The sequence below is a fragment of the Drosophila miranda genome (assembly GCF_003369915.1).
Source record: "Drosophila miranda strain MSH22 chromosome Y unlocalized genomic scaffold, D.miranda_PacBio2.1 Contig_Y2_pilon, whole genome shotgun sequence".
NCBI classification, from domain to species: Eukaryota; Metazoa; Arthropoda; class Insecta; order Diptera; family Drosophilidae; genus Drosophila; species Drosophila miranda.
This window is the reverse complement of record NW_022881614.1, coordinates 930,593-949,353: the sequence shown is the minus strand read 5'-3', so window position 1 is coordinate 949,353 and position 18,761 is coordinate 930,593. Positions and strand designations below refer to the sequence as shown.

The 18,761-nt window shown below is 47.2% G+C and overlaps 5 protein-coding genes and 1 long non-coding RNA gene across 6 annotated transcripts; 2 read left to right on the top strand and 4 right to left on the bottom strand.

The window, feature by feature from the left end:
- Nucleotides 1-3,742: 3,742 nt before the first annotated feature.
- On the bottom strand, nt 3,743-4,215 carry LOC117193584. The gene is made up of 2 exons (XR_004474630.1): nt 4,110-4,215; nt 3,743-4,042 (listed from the first exon to the last, which is right to left on the bottom strand). It is a non-coding gene; the product is annotated as an uncharacterized LOC117193584 (long non-coding RNA).
- Nucleotides 4,216-11,661: 7,446 nt separating this feature from the next.
- On the top strand, nt 11,662-12,442 carry LOC117193761 (cuticle protein 16.5-like). The gene is made up of 2 exons (XM_033398491.1): nt 11,662-11,757; nt 11,831-12,442. The coding sequence occupies exons 1-2, from the start codon at nt 11,746-11,748 to the stop codon at nt 12,347-12,349; spliced, it is 531 nt and encodes a 176-aa protein (XP_033254382.1). The 5' UTR covers nt 11,662-11,745; the 3' UTR covers nt 12,350-12,442.
- Nucleotides 12,443-12,515: 73 nt separating this feature from the next.
- LOC117193760 lies at nt 12,516-14,828 on the bottom strand. The gene is made up of 8 exons (XM_033398490.1): nt 14,491-14,828; nt 14,272-14,403; nt 14,043-14,195; nt 13,783-13,970; nt 13,240-13,720; nt 13,042-13,182; nt 12,790-12,956; nt 12,516-12,721 (listed from the first exon to the last, which is right to left on the bottom strand). Exons 1-5 carry the CDS (start codon nt 14,777-14,779, stop codon nt 13,505-13,507), a joined length of 978 nt encoding a protein of 325 aa, XP_033254381.1. The 5' UTR covers nt 14,780-14,828; the 3' UTR covers nt 12,516-12,721; nt 12,790-12,956; nt 13,042-13,182; nt 13,240-13,504.
- LOC117192861 lies at nt 12,599-13,321 on the bottom strand. Its single transcript, XM_033397615.1, has 4 exons — nt 13,240-13,321; nt 13,042-13,182; nt 12,790-12,956; nt 12,599-12,721 (listed from the first exon to the last, which is right to left on the bottom strand). Exons 1-4 carry the CDS (start codon nt 13,319-13,321, stop codon nt 12,599-12,601), a joined length of 513 nt encoding a protein of 170 aa, XP_033253506.1.
- A 119-nt stretch (nt 14,829-14,947) lies between the features above and the next one.
- Nucleotides 14,948-17,259, top strand: LOC117192860 (golgin subfamily A member 2-like). The gene is given in 6 exon segments (XM_033397614.1): nt 14,948-15,103; nt 15,187-16,176; nt 16,251-16,489; nt 16,491-16,575; nt 16,631-16,689; nt 16,779-17,259. Coding segments are annotated over 6 exon segments (1,809 nt in total). The 5' UTR covers nt 14,948-15,046; the 3' UTR covers nt 17,158-17,259.
- Nucleotides 17,260-17,281: 22 nt separating this feature from the next.
- Nucleotides 17,282-18,587, bottom strand: LOC117192859 (shugoshin-like). The gene is made up of 2 exons (XM_033397613.1): nt 18,459-18,587; nt 17,282-18,122 (listed from the first exon to the last, which is right to left on the bottom strand). The coding sequence occupies exons 1-2, from the start codon at nt 18,585-18,587 to the stop codon at nt 17,433-17,435; spliced, it is 819 nt and encodes a 272-aa protein (XP_033253504.1). The 3' UTR covers nt 17,282-17,432.
- Between the last annotated feature and the right edge of the window lie 174 nt (nt 18,588-18,761).

Here is an 18,761-nt window from a genome sequence, read left to right as displayed (position 1 = left end):
GACACGAAACGGTCAAGGTCCGATATCACAGGAGTGTGGATACCAAATTTGGTTGCTCTGGCTCTTATAGGTTCTGAGATCCTTGAACTCATATTTTGCAATTGGCAAAACCGACCATGAAACCTGTGTGTTAGAGAGAGACAGAGCGAGAAAGAATGAAATTGTTTTCTTGATTCTGGCTATAATAATTATACGATCTGGTTGAGATTTTACACTCTAGAACATATAGTCATCCTCTACGATTCTGCATTTTTGGTTTTATCGTATCTTTAAAAATGTGGATGCCACAGATTTTCGTCCTTTGTGGGGGCGGAAGTGGGCGGGGCAAAGTTTTGAAATATTTTTGTAGCAGTGACATATCACAGATGTCTGGATCCAAAACATCGTTGCTCTAGCTCTTATAGTCTTTGAGCACTGGGCGCTGAAGAGGACGGACGGACGGACGGACGGACGGACGGACGGACGGACGGACAGACGGACGGACGGACGGACGGACAGACGGACGGACGGACGGACGGACGGACGGACAGACGGACAGACAGACAGGGCTCAATCGACTCGGCTATTGATGCTGATCAAGAATATATATACTTTATGGGGTCGGAAACGATTCCTTCTGGACGTTACACACATCCACTTTTACCACAAATCTAATATACCCCAATACTCATTTTGAGTATCGGGTATAAAAAAAATCCTAATGGTTTGATCTCCCAGCTAGCCTGGCTCCCTGCAGAGCCTCTCTTAATTGTCTGAATTAATTCACCAAGTACAGCTAAAGAGGAAAATACTTTCTGGCAAGTTAGAACCCCTAAGCCGTGGGCAGTGGTAATTCTACGTTCTGCGCACCTGCGTCCAACAGCGCTTATAGAAACAGTGATCCAAACTGCCAAACAAAGATAAGACAATGCAAACTGAGGCACTTAATAAAATGAGCCGTGGACAGGAGTGCACTTAAGCTAAATGCATCACCAGTGAATCCATGACGGTTCAGTTACCCTTTGGTCTCTCAGGCATAAAGTTGAGTGGCACTCACAGCGCAGACTGACATGACATGGACAACAGATAGCTTCTTAAAGCTATTCTAGTAGTGTTCCTATTAATCACGACAGTCAGGCTATTTGTACAGAAATAAGTAAAACTCACTCAGAACCCTTAGAATCGTGGCCCGGGAACCTGCCCTGGGGCTTAGTTTTCTATCGGTATTCCAAAGATCCGTAAGAGAACTGAATGACAGCGGAAATGATTTGGGTTTCTTTGTCTTTAATGAAGACATCGAACAGTCGCCAAGGAAAATTTAAAAAGTGAAGGTTTGTTTTAGGCCATTGCTCGTGAACCACACCCCTAAGTACAAATTTTAATAATTCCTACCTAACAGTGAGGCCCCACGTTGGGCGCCAAAAATAATAATAAATGTTACGTGCAACCACGACGTAGGCGAGATGGTCCTCTCAGCTTGGAGCGGCACGCTGTCAATTTTCCGGCTACTGGCTCGGCGGCCACGAGTGTGGTGTTCTTATGTATTTTGCTCCTAAGCTGAGGCCTACCCTATTATTATTTTACATTTAATGCGTGTCACTAAGCCATTTGAAACCGGACGGAAAGCACAACACCTAAAACGAAAGACAATGACTGCACTGGTGAACGGACAACGACAAGAATTCCTCAGCTGTTCATGAGGAGTGATGTTCGCCCACCCTACCTTGGTCTTGTTGTGCCCGATAACACATGATTTGCTACAAGACCCCTTATATTATGGGGGACCTACAGGGGCTTGCTGCATGAGATCAAACACTATTATAAACATTTATTCATTGCTTATGACTAAAATTCTTGATCCCTTGTAATTAAGTTTAATCATTAGTTTCTCCCTTCCCCGAGTATTGGCTACGACTTAATTTTAAATAAAATAGAGTGAAGTAATGTAAATAAGTAAGAAGCTTAGATTAGATATGTTTGAGAACAGATAATTTGAATAGGAATGAAAACAAAAGAAATGTAAGAAATTTTAATCTGAGCATTCGCTGGCATATCGATCCATCAAAAGGGAAGGTGTAATACGCGAGAGACGTAGGGAAAAGAATCAAGAGGAGAGCAATTATCTACGACTTTCCGATGCCCTCTCTTTTCATCCCACTAATTGGGTGTGCTCCCGTTACGAACCTTCAGAGCATTCGCCACATAAAAAAAATGGAAGATAATTTATTTGTTTAATTAAAACCACTTACAGGAACCTCCATCGACGAAGCGCTTCCGACTTGGGTTTCTGAAAAGTTAAAAAAAAAAGAGAACACACACAATTCGCACACACAAAAAAAAGTGAGACGACGACCGAGTGGCTCAGGCAGGTCGAGCTAATTTTACTGTGCATTTTTATCTCTCTTATCTCTCCGCATTCCTCTGCGCTCAGTCTCGCATTCGTCTTTGCGGATCACCGGCGCTTATCGAGCACCGGTATGTGGGGGCTCGCCCTCAGCGGCAAAGTTAGGTGGAGAAAAAGGGAAAGGGATAGAGAGATCAAAAAGCCTAAATGAAGAGGGACAATGAAATAACCCGGGTAAAAATGCTTAGAGCATATGACTGTGTTACGTTATTATACCCGATACTCAAAATGAGTATTGGGGTATATTAGATTTGTGGTAAAAGTGGATGTGTGTAACGTCCAGAAGGAATCGTTTCCGACCCCATAAAGTATATATATTCTTAGTCAGCATCAATAGCCGAGTCGATTGAGCCCTGTCTGTCTGTCCGTCCGTCCGTCTGTCCGTCTGTCCGTCCGTCCGTCTGTCCGTCTGTCCGTCCCCTTCAGCGCCTAGTGCTCAAAGACTATAAGAGCGAGAGCAACGATGTTTTGTATCCAGACTTCTGTGATATGTCACTGCTACAAAAATATTTCAAAACTTCGCCCCGCCCACTTCCGCCCCCACAAAGGACGAAAATCTGTGGCATCCACAATTTTAAAGATACGATAAAGCCAAAAACGCAGAATCGTAGAGGATGACTATATGTTCTAGAGTGTAAAATTATGTATAAAATTATAATAATTATGTATAATTATTATAGCCAGAATCAAGAAAACAATTTCATTCTTTCTCGCTCTGTCTCTCTCTAACACACAGGTTTCATGGTCGGTTTTGCCAATTGCAAAATATGAGTTCAAGGATCTCAGAACCTATAAGAGCCAGAGCAACCAAATTTGGTATCCACCCTCCTGGGATATCGGACCTTGACCGTTTCGTGTCCAAATTTCGCCACACCCCCGTCCGCCCCCGCAAAGGACGAAAATCTGGGGCATACACAAATCTCAGAGACTATTAAGGCTAGAGTAACCAAATTTGGTAACCGCACTTCTGTGAGATCTCACTATAAAACGTATATCTCAGAATTTCACCCCACCCCCTTCCGCCCACACAAATTACGAAAATCTGTTGCATCCACAATATTGCACATTCGAGAAAACTAAAAACGCAGAATCATAGATAATGACCATATCTATCAGATTGCTGAATCTGGATCAGATCAGATCATTTTTATAGCCAATAGGAACAAATCAATTTGCAGGGGCTACGCAGCGCCCGACGTCACGCTCAGACTGATTTTCTGTCTCTCTCGCACGCACTCTTTGTCGTGTCGTTTAATATTAGCGGCGTCTGCCGGAGGAGAGCCATACTGACTTAGTATCGGGTATAACCGTAGAGTTGCGGTGTCCGCAGCAACTCACAACGTTCCCCTCGATTTTGTCTTATTCTTGCTATTTTTTTTTTGTTTCTTTTGGACCAGGCTAGATCTCTGTGACAATTTCAACTTCGATCAGCCACTAACTGCCGAACACTTTTTCCTCTCTGCCTCCCCCCTACGCGCGGGGTATGGACGCATACGCGGAGCGATGAAACAAACCGACGCGGCTGCCGTCTGCCGGGCACTAGCTGGCCTCTCCTCTCTGGCTCGCCGAATTGCTCCAAGGCGACGTCCCAAAGCTCCGGCGAATTTCTATGACCTGCAGCTGGTTGTCGTGGAAGATGAGCCTCCTCCAATTTCCAACCTAGGGAAATTTGCACACACAGAACACCTTTATACACTTCACTCGGCTGTTTTTCTTTTCAACTTACCCAAACGGGTGCCCCGTCGAAAGGGTGTATTGCAAGGGTATCACTGTACAACGCCTCACTGCCTGAGATATATTTCCTTGTCGTTATTTAATTTAAAAGGTTTCTCTCTCTTTTTATACCCGATACTCAAAATGAGTATTGGGGTATATTAGATTTGTGGTGAAAATGGATGTGTGTAACGTCCAGAAGGAATCGTTTCCGACCCCATAAAGTATATATATTGTTGATCAGCATCAATAGCCGAGTCGATTGAGCCATGTCTGTCTGTCCGTCTGTCCGTCCGTCCGTCTGTCCGTCTGTCCGTCCGTCCGTCTGTCCGTCCCCTTCAGCGCCTAGTGCTCAAAGACTATAAGAGCGAGAGCAACGATGTTTTGGATCCAGACTTCTGTGATATGTCACTGCAACAAGAGTATTTCAAAACTTTGCCCCGCCCACTTCCGCCCCCACAAAGGGCGAAAATCTGTGGCATTCTCAAATTCAAAGATACGAGAAAACTGAAAACGCAGAAGTTTAGAGGATGACTATATCTTCTAGAGTGCAAAATCTGAACCAGATCGTATAATTATTATAGCCAGAATCAAGAAAACAATTTCATTCTTTCTCGCTCTGTCTCTCTCTAACACACAGGTTTCATGGTCGGTTTTTCCAGTTGCAAAATATGAGTTCAAGGATCTCAGAGACCATAAGAGCTAGAGCAACCAAATTTGGTATCCACACTCCTGTGATATCGGACCTTGACCGTTTTATGCCAAAAATTTCGCCACACTCCTTTCCGCCCCCGCGAAGGACGAAAATCTGGGGCATCCACAAATCTCAGAGACTATTAACGCTAAAGTAACCAAATTTGGTATCCGCACTCCTGTTAGATCTCACTATAAAACGTATATCTCAAAATTTCGCCCCATCCCCTTCCGCCCCCACAAAGGACGAAAAACTGTTGCATCCATAATATTGACGATACAAGAAAACTAAAAACGCAGAATCATAGATAATGATCATATCTATCAGATTGGTGAATCTGAATCAGATCAGATCATTTTTATAGCCAAAAGGAACAAATCAATTTGCAGTGGCTAAGCAGCGCCCGACGTCACGCTCAGACTGATTTTCTGTCTCTCTCGCACGCACTCTTTGTCGTGTCGTTTAATATTAGCGGCGTCTGCCGGAGGAGAGCCATACTGACTTAGTATCGGGTATAACTGTAGAGTTGCGGTGTCCGCAGCAACTCACAACGTTCCCCCTCGTTTTTTTTTTAATATTTAAAAACCCCGCTGCCACTTTAGAAAATGAACACCATCCAATGCTGTCGACCAGGCTTTGAATGCTACAATGGCGTCCAATGACATCTATTTGTGGCCTCTCTTCTCGTCGAACTTCGACTTCGAACCCGCTCTCCTTTCGACGAGGAAGTCTGACCTGGCTCTGACCCACTTTCTGATCCCAGGCCCTCTTTGCCGACTGTTAAAGAGAATTTCTCTTGCCTCTCGTCAGATGGTGCCTAATTTTCGGCGGACCCCCAAAAACCCTAGGCCTCCTCACAGCAGCTACAAGCCTCACCGTACAAATCCATCTAGATTTCACTGCTATGGCATATACTGCTCGATTCCAGAGCAGCTTACCATCGAACAAGGGTTATGGATCATACTCCGATGCGGGCTAAACGTTATCGGAAACTAATAAGCATCCACCATCACAGGATCCAATTCCAGGACAAAAGGAAGGCTTTAAGGAAGGGGGGTGGGAAACAGGGAACAAAAGTCTTAAGCCAGTGCATGACTATGCACTGCTCGCATGTGTTATGGACTTTCTCAACAATTTTTCTGCTTCGGGGTCAAGTTTGGCTGGGGTCACACACAACCATATAAGTTAATGTAACTCCGCTTTGTAACGTTTACAATTACGTCAACCCTGACCTTCAGGCCTTTCGGCCCCACGTTGGGCGCCAAATAAAATAATTATTACTGTAACGAGTAACGAAGAGAATCTTCGCACGATGAAGCTGGTGGTCGGCTAACTGAGAAGGAGTACGCGCTCGCTTCCACGGCTGGTCTCTGGTCGGAAATGGGGATGGGTTCTTTGGGGTAACCCTCCAGTTAGGTTGCTTCGCTCCTGCTGGTATTATTTTATTAAAATTCGCGTACTCTTTTTGGGAATGGGAGGGGGACAGACAAGGAAAGGATAGTTAGGGGTACGGAAAGTATAGTGGGGCAAAGATAGTGCAGAGAAGGAGTTGGGATCTACCACCGCGGCGGACATCTCTGTTTTGCTGGCACGGAGTCGTGCCACGCCCACCCTACCATGATCCTGAAAGAGCCAATAATAATATCAGGATCCCTGGAGTGTCCGGTATTGGTCATTCTATTTCGCTCACGAGCGGCATGGTTCCCCCCAAATACGGTAACGTCTAGTACATATTCATCTTAACAATCATTTTATTAGAAACTATATTCAGATACCCTCATGTTACAAGAAAAAAGAAACACTAACCGAGAACTCCAAGACAAGGCTAAATGGACAAAAGGAGGAACGAAAAGCGTCACAAGAGATATAGCTATTATTACTAGGGAATATTTAGATAAATAAATACGATAAGTGTAAATAGTTATAAGTGCATATACGATATTTTATAGTGAGATATAAACTAATGATTTTTTCCTTAAATAGAAAGATAATACTATAGCGCAATATAGGTACACATGTCCCAGCACATCGGCTTCAGGGAGTAGTTGGACATACTATTCGTTTTACCAAGCGCATTGTAAAGGCAGAAGGCCAATCAGCTGTGACTATTTTACAAGTGTGAAGTCAACGACCGACAAACAGCTCTAGCAAAAAAGAACGAAGCTTTTGCCACGCTCGCGGAATTTTGGGAGGCAATAAAATGTAATGTTGTTGGTATATTATAAAGCTCACTCAGTTTTTGTTTGTGTTCCCGCGGCGAAAGATCTTTCGTAGCTGGGCGTGTGGCTGCGTGTGTGTGCATTAAACTTTTACCTGCAAACCAAAAACAAAATCGTACAGCGCGTGCTGCATGGCATAAGCTCGCGGATGGGACCCGGCCGAGCGGACGCTTTTAAGCTCAAACTTTTATCAAATGCCTTTTCAAACTTTCCATGTGTTGGTGGGTTTTTTTTCTGTTTTTTTTTTCTTTTTACAATTAACACTAAGTATATCCAACTACACAAAAACAGACATATCAACGGACTGCGAGGTTCAAGGGAATGCGAGTCACGGTGGGATCTTACTGGCCTCAGTGGCTTTCAGTGGGCGGTGTATACATATGTATGTGAGCACATCTCTTACAGTTTTCATTCAGCCTACATAATGACACTAACGTGCACATACGACAAACCCTGGCCTCCACTGCACTTTAAATAAATGTTTGGAACAGCTAGGCCGAATCACGAGAAGAACAAGAGAGGCGATACCACTATGGGTCGCCGGGAGGTTATGTACACACGTGGTGCACTATTTTTTTCCCGCCCGGTAGGAACATTTAAGCGGCTTCGTTCCTACGCTGACTGCAAGCACCGGTTTCCGTTTCTTGGCCCGGTTTTTAATGGGAAACGGTTACGCCAATTCGCCGCACTAAGCCCGTTCAGACGGCTGTCCTCGTCTCGCGCAGCCCAAGGTTCACTGCCCGCGACTTGGTGGATCAGCTGGTTCGTAGTGCGGGGGCTTAAAGCTCGGGCTGCAGCTTTTGGATAATTCCCAAACTAAGTGCCGATTCTAATGTGGAATTTTAAAATACTGATCAGGCTACTTTTTCTAACAGTTACTCCATGCACATATTTACCCGGTTGGAACTGGCACTGCGAAAATAGGGGGATGGGGTTGAGGTGCTAATTCCTTCTTTCTCCAGGTGTTTTTTTTTTGTGTTGGGGCTGCTCACCTCCAAGCGGAAACTACAGGAAAAGTCGGAAAATCGAACTTCGAGGCTCCTAGCACTGTCGAAGGCCGGTACTCACGTTTTCGATTAGAGCCCAATCTGCTTTCTTGGGTTCTTTTTTTCCCGATCGAGTGCACTTTGGTTTCACGCCACGGTTATTGACGGCGGTTTAATTTTATTTTTATTATTTTTTTTTCTCACCGCGCAACTGAATGCTTGTACGGCCACGAGGAGAAAGAAAGATTTGGGCGGATCTACTGACCAACAAAAATTTTGTTCTCCGGATCTGCCTTTGCACGATCCTTCGCCATTCACCTTGAATGGTTATGGACATGGTGGGGAGATTTTTGTTCGTTTTTAAGCATATTCTTAATGTCAACCCTAGGTGGCGCTAGCCCCCACACGACCAGGAACATTTAACATGTAACACCACAACAAGAAATTAAGCCAACCTAACTATACACTAACTATGGGGACTAAACTTAATAATTAATAAGTATCTCGGTGAGGTGTGATATATACTTGTACAAATAATATAATATATATAAATATATTTATATATATAATATACATAAATATATAAATTGTACAAATACCATCGGGCATACTTTCAGGCGAAGAACACAAATATGCTTTCCTATCCGCCCGACAAGCGACCACTACACGCTTTACGGATGTGGAACCGCTGTCCCTAACCTGCATTTTGCAAACCACAGGTCGCTGATTAGAGCGACAATGCCCTTGTTATCCGCATGGCCTGTGCTGAGGTCGCAAATCCAAAATCTTAAGCAGAGCCTGCAGTTCCGCCTGCTCAAGTATCCGCATTTGATCAGCGATCACCGGCTGGCAGTCAATCCAATGTGCAGCAGTGTTTGTACAGCGATAACCAAGAGGGTCGGGTCCCATCACATAACATGCAGCACAGCACCCACACACCCAGAGTTGGCAACTTTGCAGTTCCTCCAGCACACGTCCAATCCCGTCCAATTCCACATCCACAGCAGCATCGCATTCAGTTCTCCCATTATCAAGGCAATAATCGTTTCCCAACCGACCCGACAGTCTGAATGCAGTCTTCCCATAAACAAGCCACCAGCACGACTCCTGGTCTGTCGGTCAACGACAGCGGCACGAGAAACGACACCACAAACCTAGACCACACCAATTCATGATTGGAAACTGTCATTGGTTCGCCTTCCATTTGGGATTGCCAAATGCAAAAGCACCAAAATACCCCCGGCTCTGTAGCAACACCAGAGTCAGCTCGGGGGCTCTAACTTTGTCAGCTCCACATCCATATCCATTTTCATTTCCATTTCCATTCATTCATTAAATTCAGGCAAAGCGTCATAAATGCCACGCATTTTTTAGCTGTTCTGCTCCTTCGCGTCGTTCATTTTGCCATTTGTTTCTGATTTAATTAAGCAGCTTTTGACCATTTTGCAATGTTTCTGTTTTTTGTATTTCGGGATACCCTTACGGGGAGTACTATAGTTTTTACTTGAGGTGTGCAAAACATACAGAAGAAGGGTATATTTTTGGACAGGTTGTTGTGGGAAGATGGATTTCTATTGAATGCAATGGAATCGTTTGGCTGCATTTGCCATCTGCTAGGGTATTCGATCCTTCGGAGTCCGAGTCAAGATGTTGCTGGTTGTTTCGTTTCATGTAACATTTGCAAGTAAAATGCGACAGGAGCCGGAGCCAGGCACTAGAAGCGATCGTGGTGTTAATTAATTGAATTGATGAAATTGATGCTGTGCGCTCTCCTTAAAGCGGCATTTTGTGTGGTAATTTGGCATTAGGAAGGGCGGCAAGCCTTCTATGCGCAAGCTCGAATGGATTGCAACGGAGCAGAATGGATCCCGGACTGAACAAACTCGTAAAGCGATTGGTGGAAAATTGCTTGCCACCTCGGCCGTGTGGCTTCAGTGGAAATCTTTTATTTATAAACCGTGGCCAAAACGAAACCGTTTCGGAGTGGACATGGAACACTTGTTTGGTTTGGCAGCTGCCGATGTTAGCAGCAGCAATTGTTGCTATTGACTTAATATTTGCTAATAGATTTCACATAAATCACATTCCATTGGCATGATTTATGCATGAACCCCACTCACAGGTGTCTATCACTCTCTCTCTCGCTCATTCTAGTTCTCTTTTGGTATCTCTATCTCTGTCTCTCTCTTTCCTTGTCAGTTAAGTATGTATCTCAGCCTAAGAGTAATATGCTGTTTTAGTGGCTGTTGATGATGACGTGGCCTCTTGAGAGGAGGCCTCAGCCAAAGCTGTTGCAAGCTGCTTTCTGAGACGGGTAACATTGCTGGAAGTCTCGGAATTTTTGCAAATTTCGGGGGCTTTTAGCCCTTTGGTAGACACGCCGAAAGCTTTTCCTGGTTGGAGAGCGCGATTCCAGGTGAAACTTCCTTTTTTCATCGATTCTACCAAGCCTACAAATCCATCTCTCATATTGGGAAATCATTTAACATCATTTTACTACCATTCGCACTTCTGTAATCCCAAAAGCTCGAATATGTCTTTTAATTATTGAAAAATAATATATATACATACAGGAGTTTTGTTGCCATCATTCGTTTTCCGCCGATAATCTACTCGCAACAATTTGTTAGGCTCTCATGAATGATCTTTTTAGAAGAATACATAAATATTTTATGAAGTAATCGCAGCATGTCATTGATTTATACCCTCGCCCACCACAAATGCAATAAAAAGTCCCACGAACCGTCAGATGCTGCCGCAAAGATTGCAGCGGGAGAAGGGGCAAGTGCAATGATTCCTAGCCATAAGTGTCCTCCCCTCAGACTTCGACTGCGACTGCGACTGCAACTGCGTCTGTGAGGTGGCGTGGCCGCAGACAACTGTTATGGCCATCAAATGTGGCATGCTGCGGCATTCGAGGCACGATAAAGATAAATATGAAGCCTGGGATTGTTGAATGTTCGGTTTGGCAAGCGCGGCCATTATGCAATTTGGGGAAAATTTTCGAGCCACACCAGACGACAGCCCCAGCCCCAGTTGTCGGGTCGAGAATTGTTGCGAGAACAATTAGACGACATTCTCCAAAGGCTAATTAAGTTGTTAGTGGCAAGGTTGGGTGGGGTGCGGGCCAAAGCATTCTGATTTAGGCTTCGGACTGATTAGATGGGGTGGTGCCGAGGGGCTGGCCGGCTGTCCAAATTGGGGAGTTAATCAACGAATTCAATTAGCGGAGGCTTTCTAATTCGAAACTCCCCAGTGGAAATACATCTCCAGACACAGACCTGCCTTTCCTGCCACACAGCCTGACGCAGCGAAGCCTTTGCCGGCAAGTGGTCTGCCTTGCCAGATCGTTGCGTCATCAGATCGGAGCTCCATCGAGGCACAGTCCCAGCCGCAGCCGCAGCTTCTTGCCCCAACCGCCAGCAACAACAGCATCCACGAGAATTGCATTCATGCATCGTCCACTTCAGCCAGATACTTCACAAATTGGTGCTGTTGGCCCGCTTTGTTGACTGTTTTGTCTGACGCTCAGCTCAGATCGAAATCGAAATCGTTTGGCTATCTACTCGAGCCATCTGTCCGCAGTGTCCGCACTGCCGCTCTGTCCGATCGTAGCTCTGTCCGTTAAGAGTGCGTGGATCGGATCGCATCGGATCGGATCGGTGTGCACTATAAAAGTAACGCAATGCACGCAATCCATTTACAGTTGCAGTTCTGCCTCGAAGCCAAGCGAATCAAAGCCAAGCAGACATGAAACTTCTGGTGAGTAGAGCAGCAGGATCGACAGGATCGGATCAGCGGGATGCTTATAGATCTCTCTTTGTTGCTCTGCCAGATTCTTACCACCACGCTGCTGGCTGTGGCCAGTGCCGCCCCCGGACTACTCGACTATGGACTGGGACACACGGCGCCTGCCATCAGCTACGGACATGCTGCCCCAGCGATCAGTTATGCCCCAGCTCCGTCCTACAGTTATGCGGCACATGCGCCGTCCTACAGCTATGCGGCACATGCTCCGTCCTACAGCTATGCTGCTCCCGCGGTGGTCAAGTCGTATGCCACGCCCATTGTTAAATCATATGCTGCTGCGGCCATTAGCTTCGCTGCACCTGCCGTAGTGAAGTCATACGCCGCCCCAGCCATTAGCTACGCAGCGCCTGCCGTAGTGAAGTCATACGCCGCCCCAGCCATTAGCTACGCAGCGCCTGCCGTAGTGAAGTCGTACGCCGCCCCAGCCATTAGCTACGCAGCGCCTGCCGTAGTGAAGTCATACGCCGCCCCAGCCATTAGCTACGCTGCACCGACACTCCTGAAGTCGTACGGCGGCTATGATGACCACTTTGGTTATCACTAAGCGGACGCTGCTCCATCAGGGGATGGGGATGGACGCGGATCAGGTCGAGAAGCCAGTTGTGAGGCATGTAGCGGCAGCAGCCGAGGCACGTTCTTCCTTTATTATTTCCCACAGTCCAAAAGTAGTCGAAATCCTTCTTTCTATCTGAAACGAACCGAACCGGATCTGTCTCTGAATATTTCGTATTTATTAAGAACCCATTAATAACATATCTCTCTCACTGCAAATAAAGGAAATTCATTCGATTTTTCAAACTCTGCTTGTCACATTCATCACTGCGAACGCAATGCAGACGCCAATGAAGCTCAGATTGTTGAGGATCTTGGCCAAGTGGGACCAGGGTTTCTCCTGAATGTCGCAGTTCGCGTTCGACTGAAAGAACAGAACAGAAAGACTATGTAGATTGCTTAGATGAAAATGAAATGATTCGATCCGCTCACATCCGCATAGCGCAGTCCTAGGACACAGCGCTGGAGGTTCGAATTGATCAAGGATGCAAGGAATGCGGGTGCCTTGTTCCTTGGCGGATAGCGCTCCAGCCACATGATGCAGATGTGCAGGATATAGCAATAGCAGCTGACAATCATTATGATCTTGTAGTCTGACCCTACAAGAAAGAGAAAGAGAGAGAACCAGCTTGTAGTCCCTGAGATCCTGATATCTGATAGAACCTTGCAAGAAAATCGGCTTACTTAAGGCGGGCTCATAGTGCGGAGAGGCGTGGCGCGTTATGTACATAAGTCCCCAGGCAATTATGAGGAGGGCAATGAGTATGAGAGCACTACGTCGGGTGGAGCGAAGCACAAACGATAGGATAATGAAGATCTCGCAGGCTGCAACGGAACAACATATGATGGTTTATAGTTATAAAATAAAAGTATTTCCCATACCAATCAGCGGCATATAGAAGACCGTCATATAGAAGGAGCTGTTCCGCTGCAGCATGAACTCAATGGCCACATCGCCCGCCATCGTATGGAGCATGCCCTGGTCCGAATATCGACTGGCCGAGTCGTTTCCCAGATGAAGCACTGATAAGCCGATGATTGTCCATTCGTATTTTACGATTATGTTGCTCTGACTTGGCTGTCTGAGCACGCCTAGCTCCACGTCGCACGCGATGTGCTCCTTCGGCCAATCGCGTGCGCTGTCCACTCACCAGCTGGATAGCTCCAGGTTGCTAGCGTACAGGGTGACATTGCCATCTGAAAAGACACGAAGCTCGTAGGTTTTAAGCGCCTCGCCCAGGGAGTCCATGGCTCCATTCAGCACTGTGAGCTGCGGCGTCCAGATCTCCAGGCGGGGATGCTCGAAAGACTTCAGTTGTCCGTATCGCTCTGGATTCCAACGCAGACTGTTATCCTGCCAATGCTGTGGGTAGACGAGAAGGTAAATCGATTTGTCTAAGGTCTAGATGGCATTTCTCTGCCTACCATCATCAGATGCATTCGGGTGCGGAGCAGAGCATTGGCCTGCTCGTAGGCGATCGAACGCGCTTGGAAATGGAACGCAATCGATGTTAGGTTCACCGGAACACTCGCATTCTCGCCCTGGTATATGAGATCCGCCATCAGTTTCTGCTCCCATGACAGCGCAGGCGTCTTCTTCGATATTTCCTTGTCTTTAATGATGTGCAAGGAAAACAAGAACAATCAGAATGATCAGTCAGATCCTGTCTTGTTCAGGAGCTTACCGAACCCATCGAAGGAGCAGTCGTAGAAACAGCGCGCAGTGTTAGTACCGAAGGAGCTGAAGCTTATGTAGTTGATCGTCAGGGCCGAGGCGTCCATGAACTGTAGCAGTGGTTCCGTTTTGAATCCGGGTATATAAACAAACAGCTCAGCATCTGTGGAGGGAGGGACGAGAATTAGAGGAAGTGACGCCTGAGATAAGCACTTTGGATAGGCAGAGACGAGACTCACCCTGGGTTTGCACAATCTCTATTGGCGTCGGCTCGAACACAGATAATAAATTCCGATCTTGATTCGTGGATACACGTCGCAGGCCCATGGCCGTGCGGATGGCGGAAAAGGTATTTCCGCCGGCTCCTATCACTGGAACAGAGAGTGGGTAAAAAGAGAGAGAGAGAGAGAGAGATTGTACGTCGCTAAGAGATCCCATTCAGTGTAACCTTGACATACCAATCTCGTACACGCGGTCATTGGGACGCAGTCTGTTGGTCACCGAGAGCAAAATATGCGCATCCATGCTGGTAAGGACATAGAACTTCAAGTGCAGGCGCTTATTGTTATTGACCTGGTTATTGTCTAGCGTGTGAACCATGAAGAAGTCCCGGTAGGCATAGCCCGCCTCCTTGATCGTATAACTGTCGCACGTTAGAGCCACAGCCATAGAGCAGCGCTGATAAGCCACGGAATATAATTCATTTTTCTTGCTTCCGTCCAATTCGGCGGTGATTTCGTAATGCATTCAAAATCCAAATTCGACTAAAGCTCCCCCCAAACCAAAACTGACAATCAAATTTGCCTATCGCCAAGTCTGCCCGTATGTGGCCAAATGAATTTCCAGTGCGACCCCATAGCGCCGGAAGGTTTGTCCAAAACAATTTCCAGTGTGACCATCATCACCATCATAGGTATATTTACAACTAAAATTTTCTTGTTTTTTACAATTTGTGGATTGAAGAATTAAGTGATCAACTTAAAAGCGAGGCTGCTGAAGCTACCCCCTTAGGTCATGCCAGATGACACACATGATGCCAAGGCGCTGAAATTGGCCGCAGCCAGAAAGAAGGTAGGGAGATACATTTATCGGCCCTTGTGACGTGGACAACATTAAGTTTCGTATTGATTTTAATTAAAACAATATTGCTACAGCAGGAGTACCAGCAGCGCAACAACAACCATGCCTCCACCGTCAGCATCGCCAGCAACTTGTCCGAGCGTTCCGACAGCGAGGTGAATGTGAATGAAAATGGGGGAGGAGGTTCCAGCAGTCTGCATGTCCGGCAGCAGTCGGAGGAGGCTGTTTCCCTGGCAGCCTTGCCCACCCCCACGGCAGCTGTGCTCTTTACGCAGCCAGAACCGGACTCGCCCATATTCGCTCCGAATGGAGCCCCTAATGAATCCAATCTCCAGACCATTCAGGTCATCATTGCGGAGAAGGCCCAATTGAACGCCGAGCTGACCAGAGCACGTGTCGCCTGTCGGGAGCGCGAGCTGGAGCTAAAGGAGCTGCGCACCGAGCAGGGTCAGACCAGACTGCGCCTTGAGCAGCTACAGCAGCACTGTCAGGGACAGCAGGCCGGTGTGGAACAGCAGCGCCACCACAGTGCCCAGCTCTTGCACAAGCTGACTGAATCGCAAGCACAAATCGTGGATTAGCAGTCGCACCTGCTCGAAATGGAGGCACAGCTGAAACAGATAAACCTCCGTCAGGATGAGCTACAGCGGCAGCTGGCCAAGAAATCGGGCGAACTGGAGATGGCTCAGCTGAAGCTGCGCCAGCTCTCCGACGAGTCCAACATCAATGCCGACAACCGCGTAGAGTCCCTCACCCAGACGCAATACATGTACGAGCAGCAGATCAGGGACCTGCAGGCCATGGTGGGCCAGTTGACGCAAGACAAGGAGCAGACCTCTGGCCAGTACCAGAACTATGTCCAGCACCAGAACAGCGAGATAGCCAAGCTCAACGAGAAAAACTCTGAGCACACGGAGGAGTTGCTCGAGCTGAGGGAACGCGAGCGGCAGCTGGTGGAGCACGTGAGTGGTCTGGAGCGCGACATACAAAAGAATCTGAGCCTACAAGCGCAGTTCAACGAGGCCAGCCAACCCCAGACGCCTGCAGAGCCGCAAATCGATCAGGTAACCAAAGGATTTACAAAGCATTACAAAAAACAATATAATAGTAAGATGAGTATTATCTCGTTCCTCTCCAGACTGCTTTGACAACAGAGCTTGCTGCTCCCAAAGAGCGCCTCAGTGACTTTGACTTTAAGCGACACGAGTTCCAGTTGAAGATCAAGTCCCAAGATGATCAGCTGCATGTAAAGGAAGCGGCACTCGCTGAGATGGAGCAGCAGTTGGATCGCCTGCAGTCAGAGCAGCCGGATCAGTCCAAACTCCTGGCCACCATGGAATCGGACAAGGTGGCCGCCTCGCGGGCCCTCACCCAGAATGATCCGGCTCTCGCACGAGAATGTTGAGCTCCAGCTCCAGCAGCTGATGCTGAAGCAGCAACTGGATCGCCTGCAGCTTTATGAGGTGGGTAATGGCACACTTATCCATGGTCTGGTCATCTAAAGAATGTATTTCGCAGGTCAAGGCTTACCATAGCCAGGCAGGGAAGCAGCCTGATGAAACTGGAGAACCAGAAGAGTGCGAAACTAAGGATCATCACGAGCACCATTCACATGATCATTTGCACGACCACGATCATTCAGACGGCCATTCACATGATCATTCACACGTCCATGTCCACCAGGAGCATCAGGAGCATCACCAATTGTCACGCGGTTCTCTGCCCACCGCCGAGGCCGTGTGCGGGAGAAGATCGAGGCGCTCAACAAGCTGGTGGCCAGCCTGGGCGTGGAGTTGCCCGCCGACCAAGTCCAAGGGCAGCCGCAAACAGCAGCACTTCAGCACACTCCGAGCGAACAGGAGAGGCCTCTTACACAGACTCCCTCCAACGAAGACAGCAATGGGGAAAACTCGCAGCAGATTCTGAATAAGATTCAAAACATTTTCAGCGAGATCAAAGAGAACACCGAGCAGCCAACGACTGTCCTCTCCGGCCATCCTGTGGATCACCTTAACTGTTGTCTGGGCAAATTCGAGGTGGTCTGATGTGGATGCTGCTCTCAAAGTGCAATTATTGTCGGCCTACGTAAACCAATCTACATACTATATACATATATATATACGATTGTATTTAAATGTCCATCCTATCCCAATCCATTTTGTACACATGTTTCTGAATAAATACCATTTTAATTCAAATATGTAAACTATCTAATCAACTACAAAAAAATATATACATAAGAACCAAACATGTAAATCTATTTCGAAGACTTTTTGGTAGGGAGAGAGTCGTTGCGCATTTTTGCATTTATTTTTGGCTCTTAATACGAGGTGGGACGACACTTACGACTCGGCCGTCCACTGGTGCTGCAGCTGGCACTGGACATATCTGCATCGCCACTGAGCGGGTCACTCGGACTGAGCGTGTCGTTAGTGGGTTTGGCACTTCCTCTGCCTCTGCCTCTGGGCCTGCCCCTGCCCCTGGCCACACTAACCGTCTTCTGATGTATGTCAGGGACCGGGGAGGGTAAAGGTGTGCTAGTTCTGCCAGACCGACTGCCAATTCCATTGAACTGGCTCTGTCTCGACGTCTCAATGGACAAGCTGGGCGTAAGGGCCTGCCGCGGCTTCTGTATGCTCACGTCGTAGCTGCTGTCATTATCATGGCAGGGAATGGCCAAGACGGTCTTTACTTGTTTGCCAGTCTCCTTGGGCACGTTTTCGCAAAGCCCGCGAAGGACTCGGTCCCGCCTGGATGCAGCGCTGATTGGGGCCTCTGCTGCATCTCCAACCTCCACTGACGAGGTATCCGCGGCATCCTCGCTGTCCGTTTCCTCTAGAATGGAGAAGAGGCTGTCAGCTTGGTCACATGGAGACAGTGCCGCGAGTATCTCGTCGGGTTCACAGGACTCCACCACTGGAATGGTGGGAGATTCCTCGTCAGTGTCTTCAAGGGCCCAGGCCATTTCCGCAACACGTCTTGGAGGTGGCGTAACTGCGCTATCGATGTTCTAAAAGTAAATATATTATTAGTACATTGAATCCGCACGGGCAAAGGCTGTCTAATTAGCGGTCTGTGTGTATCCTCTGAGGCTGTGGTTGTATCCACATCTGTGGCGTCTTCTGTTATAATAGCGCTGCTACTACCACTACCGGCACGGACGGTACTGCTGCGGCGACGGGTGGGTGAACAAGTCACTGAAGATCGGGTAAGGCTACTTATACGACGCATATAACAAATTTCCTTGATGTTCGACCGTCGATGGACAGAAGGCGTGGTGTGGGTAACGCCGGTAAGAAAGTCCTCCTTCAGATCCAAATTTTTGAGCAGGGTGCTGATGCCGTACTTCAGCTGCTTTTTTTAAGTCCATTTCCAGGACGTGAGACTCTCGCATCTCCAACAGCTCCGTTTGCAGACCGACGACCAGCTTTTTGTACTCCCCCAGCTCCACACGTATTTTCTGTACGTGGTCCATCAGTTCAGCATTCAATATTTTGTATTGCTGCTCTATGTTTGTACCCATTTTACATATATTTTCAGATTTTTCCAAGACGCGACGCTTAAATTAAATTGATACCGCGTTTATTCGAAGTATTGCAAATGGATTTATCGATCAAATATACCGTCTGATTTGAAAAATATACCGTAA